Source organism: Lutzomyia longipalpis, chromosome 4 (genome assembly GCF_024334085.1).
Source record: "Lutzomyia longipalpis isolate SR_M1_2022 chromosome 4, ASM2433408v1".
NCBI lineage: Eukaryota > Metazoa > Arthropoda > Insecta > Diptera > Psychodidae > Lutzomyia > Lutzomyia longipalpis.
This window is the reverse complement of record NC_074710.1, coordinates 15380460-15389352: the sequence shown is the minus strand read 5'-3', so window position 1 is coordinate 15389352 and position 8893 is coordinate 15380460. Positions and strand designations below refer to the sequence as shown.

The 8893-nt window shown below is 37.7% G+C and overlaps 1 protein-coding gene across 1 annotated transcript; it reads right to left on the bottom strand.

The window, feature by feature from the left end:
- Positions 1–823: 823 nt before the first annotated feature.
- LOC129796678 (carotenoid isomerooxygenase-like) lies at positions 824–7393 on the bottom strand. The gene is made up of 3 exons (XM_055838801.1): positions 6442–7393; positions 1432–1892; positions 824–1357 (listed from the first exon to the last, which is right to left on the bottom strand). Exons 1-3 carry the CDS (start codon positions 7343–7345, stop codon positions 1082–1084), a joined length of 1641 nt encoding a protein of 546 aa, XP_055694776.1. The 5' UTR covers positions 7346–7393; the 3' UTR covers positions 824–1081.
- Between the last annotated feature and the right edge of the window lie 1500 nt (positions 7394–8893).

Below are 8893 nucleotides of genomic sequence, written 5' to 3'. Positions count from 1 at the left end.
TTTTGATATGTTGTAGCTGACCATATTATCTACCTTCATGCCAAAAATGAAGAAAATCTATGGATCCGTTCTCGAGATATAGCCTTCCAAAGTTGGCATGTCATATCTCGGGTTCTACAAGTCCGATCTTGATCAACTCAAGCGCAAATGAAAGGTTTCGAGAAACCCTACAAATGTCTAGAACATTGCAACTTCGAGAAATGACCGCAAGAGGCGCTAAAATCGTAAACAAAGTTTTCGAAAATTTCGAACTCGAATTTTTCGAAAATGGCGACATAAATTTTCTTCATTTTTCGATATTTTATAGCTGACTTCAAGACCTTTCAAACAAAAAAAATTTACGAAAATCTATGGATCCGTTCTCGAGATATGGCCTTCTAAAGATTTCTTAGGGTATGACTTTTCTACTTTTCCCGACTTTGCACGTATTTAAACTGATTCGCGTTCTAGTTTGCTCTCACAAAATTGGTACACTGAAAGAAACACAGCTCCCGTAAGCTTGGTCAGCTTACCAGTACATTTTTATTTATATCCTTGCATATATTTTCATATTTAATTGAAAGGAGTTTATCCGTTTTGTAAGGGAAAATTATTCATTTGAAAAAAAAACGATCCAGATTCGCGTTATCTTGTGGAAAATTCAAAGAAAACGAATAATAAATCGTTAGAGACTACCAATTTTTCACTCGAAATTGCTGGGAAGAATTTCAATAAGGATTTACCCAAAATTCAAAAAATGACGTCATAATTGTGATTTTTATTTCTTTTAATTTATAACTTCAATTATTTTTAAAATATCTCGTCAAAAATAATCTACGAAACATTAGCACAAGTGCTTTATTCATTGAAAGGAATAACAAAAGACACTTGAAAAGACACAATTATAACGTCATTGATTGTATTTTTGGGTAATTTTTTGTTATCTTTTCATTGCTAATCCCAGTGAAAAATAAAAAGTTTCTTTGACGATTCCCAATTTATTATTTTTTGGTATCTTCTGCAAAATTAGGCTTGTCTCGATTACTTCCTCAAATGAAGAAATTTCTCGTATAGAAACGAATAAACTCCTTTATCATAATCCTCATTTTTCCGACAGTGCAAACCATCCGTGGAAGCACTTCGGCACAGGGCCTGGGGTGGAAAATTCACACCGTCCTAATTCTTTGAACGTCTTGGCACAGAGAATGAGAAGACCAACACGATTCTCCTGTTTAGAGCCCCAAAGTAGCACTGATAGAATCACTCCGTCATCCTCTGAGGTGGGATTTGGAGCTTCCACAAAGACTGGTTCACCTGGGAAGGTATTTTCTTCATTCCACGTGATCCACGTCTTGGTTTTAACGTCAACTTTAATTAACTGAAGAAAAAGAATAAAAAATTTAATAATTAACTAAATATTGATATTTTCTAGTCAGAACTTGTAACTTTTACCTTTCCAGGATCACAAAAATCCTGCCCAAGGGCATAATAATAGCGATAAGGCTTCCCAGAAAATTTCTCATAATTTATTCTCGGCAGATCACAAGGTATTTTGCAAAGCTCTTCGGGAATGCAGAAGATTCTTCCATTCTCCTGTATCCATGCTCTAGCTGAGCTTCCATGGAGAGTTACGAGATTTGTTCTTTCCCTTTTACGGTATTTTGAAGATCCTGAAGATTTACAGGATGTGTCGAGCTTGAGAGGAAGAACAAATCTCAGGCATTTGCTTTTGAACATTGAACTGTAGTTTGGATTGGTCTGCATACCACGCAAACTATCCATGAACAATCCATTGAGAATGTCTGGATTATCATAGCAACAGATATCAATGATTAAGTGATCCTCTTCTTCAAAGGAGTTTATTATGTGGAAGAAGGCGAACGCTTCAGCGTAGAAGGTTTTGTGGAGTTTTCCTGTGAAGGAATTTTCAATGGAAAGTAAAAAAAATACTGGTAAGCTGACCAAGCTTACGGGAGCTGTGTTTCTTTCAGTGTACCAATTTTGTGAGAGCAAACTAAAACGCAAATTAATTTAAATACGCGCAAAGTCGGGAAAAGTTGAAAAGTCATACCCTAAGAAATCTTTAGAAGCCCATATCTCGAGAACGGATCCATAGATTTTCATAATTTTTTTTTGTTTGAAAGGTCTTGAAGTCAGCTATAACATATCGAAAAATGAAAAAAATTTATGTCGCCATATTAGAAAAATTCGAGTTCGAAATTTTCGAAAACTTTGTTTTTGACTTTAGCGCCTCTTGCGGTCAGTTCTCGAAGTTGCAATGTTCTAGACATTTGTAGGGTTTCATGAAACCTTTCATTTGCACTTGAGTTGATCAAAATCGGACTTGTAGAACCCGAGATATGACATGCCAACTTTGGAAGGCTATATCTCGAGAACGGATCCATAGATTTTCTTAATTTTTGGCATGAAGCTAGATAATATGGTCAGCTACAACATATCAAAAAATGAAAAAAATTTATGTCGTCGTTTTCGAGATATTCATCGAAAACTCATCGAAAATTTTGTTTTTGATTTTTGGCCCCCTAGCGGTCACTTTTGAAACTTCGGATGTTCTAGAGAGTTGTAGGGTTTGTTGAGATCTTTCATTTGACCCCGGGTTGATCAAAATCGGTCAAGCCGTTTTCGAGTTATGGTCGATTTTCGATGAAAAATTGTGGCGGCCATATTGACTAAACGGCTTGACCGATTTTCGAAAATGAAGTATCGTTGGAAAGCTCTTGATGGCCCCTACAACATATCAAAATTTCAGATTTTTAGCTATTACAGGGGCTGAGATATAGGCAAAACAAAATTTTGAGGTTATTCAAAATGGCGGACGGAGGGGTGGGGGGTAAAATTTGACATCATAATCGGATGTCTTCCAGTCGATATTTAAACTTTGCCGTTTACCGCAAGTCTCTATCTATCACCGTTCTCTCGCAATTTAGCGATTGATTCCGGACGGCCGGACGGACGGACGGCCGGCCGGAAAAAAATTTTTTTGGCGCATACGTTTTTTGGAATGTGGGGACCCTAATTCGTGCTCATCCCAAGTTTGAGCCCGATCTGACGACTTTCGATTTTGCTCGGTACACAAAAGCTGTGTCTGAAAGAAACACAGCTAAAACAAATCTCCATTTTCCTCACTAAAAAAATCACTAAAAACCCTAAAAACTCAAAGAGAATTTTTTTTTCGTTTTTTAAGAGAATAATTTCAATAAACTTTAAATACTTAAATAAACTTTAAGTCCTTAATCCTTTAGTAAGTCGTATCCGGGAATGGGAGTTCGAATGTAGAACACACCACTGGAATACCTCTAAGGGGATGAAACAGGCTAAAAAGTTCTTCGGAACGAGCCTACCAAAACACCCTGAAATAATTAATCTGAGCAAACCGTTGCTAAGAACTTACGCATGGTTCGCAACGGGCCATGGCCCTCTGAACTACATGCTTAAAAAATTCGGCAGGTCCGACACTGACGTCTGCAGATTCTGCAATTCCGAGGTGGAAACTGCCGAACATCTTCTCTGCCAGTGTGACGCCTTGGTCCACTCTAGGAGGCTGCATTTGGGCACAAGCACCTGCAAATTGCCTCTCCCAAAAAGCATTACTCCAATTGAGGTCGACAAATTTATTAAACGCCTCAATATCCAACACTAATCAAGGGGATGCACAATAGGCCCACATGGGCCGCAGTGCACAGGAGCTGAAAGTCTCCGGACCCCATTTAACGTAACGTAACGTAATCCTTTAGTAAAAGGATAATTTCAATAAACTCTAAGTCCTTTTATTTAATTTTCTTTTATTTTTTATTAATGAATTGTAACCTAAAAAAATCCTTACTCTTCAAAGGACATGTTATGACCACAAAATAACCGAAATAAATCTCTTTTAGTTGGCAATTGCAGGAAAAACCCTCCACAACTGTCCAGTTTACAGGATAGATGAGCGCCTCAAGGGGAGCATAACTGACTTTTCTCTACAAATCCTCCACGAAAGGAGCCCATTCAGAGTTTGTGGGATGTTTAACGTGGATCACACACTTCTCTACTCAATGATCTCAGCTATGACCACCTACGTGATCTTACTGGTTCAATTTTACACTGAAGGTGTTGGTACTTAAGGACCTTCCACCAATGATATCATTGAAAATAATAATAAAAGACTCACCTCGGGGGTTCTCATATCATTTTCCGGATGATTCTCCTTCTCCATTCCCAATACATCAGACTCCACGGGAATTGCATCTGTCTTAACCATCGGGGTTTGATCAGAAATCACCGAACTCATATTTGACGCTTCATCCATGTCTGGTGTTATTGGTTTCGTTAGCAGGATGTTTTGGAATGTGTATCGAGGACAATCTGAAAACAGTAAAAATGGGGGAAGGCTAACTCGCGCATTGGCTGTGATTCGTGGCGCGAGTCATCCTTCCCCAGAGTTTGCACCACCAAACTTATATCAAATATCACACTTAGACTGATCACTGAAGGAAGAATCACAGCCCGTAAGTGAAACTTACCAGTACATTCCCTTTTCTGATTAATCCATACTCTGCAGCTATCTATTAGACTTTGCATTTAAATATATTTAACTTGGCCTCTGAAGGAAGAATCACAGCCCGTAAGTGAAACTTACCATGTACATTCCCTTTTCTCCTTAATCTGTACCATGTAGCTATATATATTTATATTTTACCGTTATATTTTACTTTGCATTTACATTTATTTATATTATTTATATTATATTTATATATACCTTATATATAAGGCGCCCCGCTTCGCGGGGCGCCAAATAGTTAGCGTACTAATTAAACATGCAACTATATACATATATTTATATTTTACCGTTATATTTTACTCTGCATTTATATTTATATACCTTATATATAAGGCGCCCCGCGAAGCGGGGCGCCTAAGAATTTGCGTATTAATTAAATAAAAATTAAAACCAATATATCTCCTGAACGGCTCCATAGATTTTCTTAAATAACCTGTTGTTGGAAAGGTATTGACCTCAGCTATAACATACTGAAATTTTAACGAAATGCATAGTACAGTTTTTGAGATATTTAAACTTAAAAATTTTGGATATGCAAAATATTGACTTTAGCGCCTCTTGCGGTCATTTCTCAAAATTGCAATGTTCTAGATATTTGTAGGGCTTCACGAAACCTTTCATTTGCATTTGAGTTGATTAAAATCGGACTTGTAGAACCCGAGATATGACATGCCAACTTTGGAAGGCTATATCTCGAGAACGGCGACATAGATTTTTTTCATTTTTGGCATGGAGCTAGATAATATAGTCAACTATTACATACTGAAATTTCATCCAAATCTATCGTACAGTTTTCGAGATATTCATCGAAAACTAATCGAAAATTTTGTTTTTGATTTTTGGCCCTCTAGCGGTCGCTTTTGAAACTTTGGATGTTTTAGAAAGTTGTAGGGCTTGCTGAGAGCTTTCATTTGAGCTTGAGTTGATCAAAATCGGTCAAGCCGTTCTCGAGTTATGGCCGATTTTCGATGAAAAATTGTGGCGGCCATATTGACTAAACGGCTTGACCGATTTTCGAAAATGAGGTATCGTTGGAAAGGTCTTGATGGCCCCTACAACATATCAAAATTTCAGATTTTTAGCTATTACAGGCGCTGAGATATAGTGAAAACAAAATTTAGGGGTGTTCCAAAATGGCGGACGGAAGGGTGGGGGGGTGGATTTGACCTCATAATCGGATGTCTTCCACCAAACATTTGAACTTTGCCGTTGACCCCAAGTCTCTATCTATTACCGTTCTCTTGTTATTAAGCCTTATACGACGGACGGACGGCCGGCCGGACGGCCGGAAAAGTTTTTTGGAGCATACGTTTTTCGGAATGTGGGGTCTCTAATTCGTGCTCATACCAAGTTTGAGCCCGATCGAACAACATTGCATTTTAGGTGGTACACAGAAGCTGTGCTATTCTTTTCTTCGAAAGAATCACAGCTAAAATAAAAAAAGAAAATTTCTTAAATTCAACATTATTTTTATTTTTTTTGTATTTTTTTTATTAAAAAAAAGTTTTAATTGTTACATAAATCTCTCATTCTCAATAGATATTATTGTGCCTTGCTAAAATAATTTCATTAAATTAAGATTAGGGAACAAAAAACGCAATTCACCATTTTACCCCAGGATTTTTGGAATAGGCAAATGTGGAAGGGTTTGGAAAATGACCTGAAAAAGCATTTTCCCGCTGAGATAGAGAGAAATCGTCTGAGACAAAGTTGTAGCCTGGAAAATTTCCTATGAAATAGTCGTCATGGGAAAACTCAAATATTTCCACAGAACTCAGGAAATATTATCTCCCAAAAATTCACTATTTTACCCTAGGTTCCACTAAAACTAATGAAAAACAACCAAAGGAAAAATGAAGAAGAAACTTCGAACATCTTTAAAAAAAATCTTTTTACTTCACCTGATTTCCTGGACAAGAGCCTAATTTTAGTCATACGTCCACCAAACCACTTCATCGCCTCCACAACTGGACTGTTCTTCCAAGAAGCCTTTGCTAGTCTACAAGTCGAAATCACCCAAGGCTGCTCCACGAGAACAAAAAAGTTCTCTGTGATGCCAAATGTGTGCATATAACTTGGATGGAGCTTCCTCTGAACAGGCAGAGTAGCCACAATTTTGGCATCTGTGAATGTTCTTTGCTCTGGAAAGCGGATGATACAGTATTTGGGTCCAAAAGCCGTTGCAATTGTCCCCAAGTTGAAGGCTGTGCCATCGGGAAGGATATGTGGGTGTGAGGTGTGATGAACTATCCCAAAATCTTCATTTAAATTAATTCTCTCCTTTGCCTTGAGACTTTCTGGGTCAATACTAAAGATCGCTGGACACTCTCCGAAGGCAAAAAGTTCATCACCAAGTGGGTATATGGACACAACGGCATTGTCTGAGGAACTTTCTCCGAGATTAAATACAGAGGCCATTTTTGCAAATATCGTCCTGCAAGGATCATTTGCACCACTCGTCCCGAATTCCGTGACAATGATTCTCTTAGATGAGGAATTCCTGCAGAAGGTCTCTGTCTGCAAGAAACGACACTGATACCGTACTGAACCACTCTCAATGGTAAATCGATGGAGGATGGCTGACTGATCAAAGAGATGCTGAAAGTGATCGCTTCCAAAAGCCTCCTTCCCTGGGCCATTCCGCAGAAGACTCCCCTTGAGCCACAAAGGAATTATTCCGGAAATTTTCCCTTCAATCGGATCGAGAATTTCTTCTTCACACGAACGCAACCAAATCCCTTCATCATACTTTGGATAGAATTTTTCTTCACATAACTTTTGACTTCCTCCGTGCGATTTATTCATTTTCTCACTCACAAAGTTCACAAGAAACTAACACAAAAAAAACTTTCCATTAAGCTGTGCGCAACGAAATTCAAAACTTAATTAAATATTCAAATATTCTTTGAGATAAACGGGTTTATACAAAAAAAAATGTTTGAAGGTGAAAAAGAAGATGCGAAAAACGAGATTTTAATTTAATTTCTTCATAATCTTATATTGATATTTGCAATTAAGGTGCAAATATCAATGTTAAGGTCAAATTAAGGCCATTGAACGGAAAGAAATAAACTCATTTCTCTAAAAAAAATGTATTAGTTACGAAAATCTTTTGTGAGGAAGTTTGTAAAAATTACAAAATAAAATTCCATATGAAGAGAAAAAAAAACATTGTTCGTATTACCAAAGGTCCTACACACCCCATTTGTTATCATTCTCGGAGAAATAATATTTATTTCCAATTGAGTCAGAGAAAGGATGATGGAGCGAGTTGGAGGGCACGCGGTGATACGTACTGAATGTACGATACACTTGAGAATATAAGGAAATTTGTTGAATTGGATTTTTCTTCTTCATCCTCCCTGGTCTTGTCTCCATTCTTTCCCACCGAGTGGGAAAAAAAAACTTGGCGCGGAGGAATTTGGGAATTTATTCTCTTCTCAACCCCCCCCCCGTGCGTTGGTTGTCTTGCCCGGCGAAAGGTGACTTGAAAAGGGTATACAGCATGAAAGGAAATGAAATCTCCTAAATTAAATTGACCTTCTTTTCTTTTCTCATTCACTTGTCTTACCAATATTTTTCAAATGGAATTCTTTCAACCCCCCAAACATTCGGGTATTAAAATAAAATGGGATTAAATGACCTTGGCAATAGAAAAGTCTTTTCTTTTGAAAGAAATTCCCTTTAAGATTGTACGAACATTGTACAGAAAATTCTTTTAAACTATTCATTGTATCCCATAGCATTGCATCAATGTGTACATAGGCGAAACAACACAATATGTTTCAAACAACACTTAATAAATTCTTTACAACCCCCACCCCCTCAGAGAAGCAATAAAAAAAGACAATTTAATTACCATTACAATGCATGTTGACTTTTGTCTCTCATTCTTGCGGTATTATGAGGGGGCGGGGGTTAAATCTAATTAAAGGCCTTCTACGGAAAAATCCCCCTGAAATAGATGACAATTCTTCAAGTTGGTGGATGCGATGGTATCTCTTTAATAGTTCCATCAGCATTTTCCCTCAGAGTATTCTTCCCTTCTTTCTCTCACACCATCCATCTACATACAACACAAACACTCTCTTTCCCTCTCTCTTTGTACCCAATTGAGCCATTTCCCAGACGGAGAAAAATTTTATTTGGTCGGAAATAAAAGGGGTTGAAGACACGGCCGCACATTAAGATAAGAAGGAAAAAAAGGCACAGAAGAGCCATCCTCGCACATTTTTCTCTCAATGTGTCCAAATGAGTGTCACCACGATTACAACACTCATCACACCCCCGCCTCCGCATGGAGCTCGCCAAAAACTCCCACCAAAACCATTGAGTTATTGCCTTATTTTGACC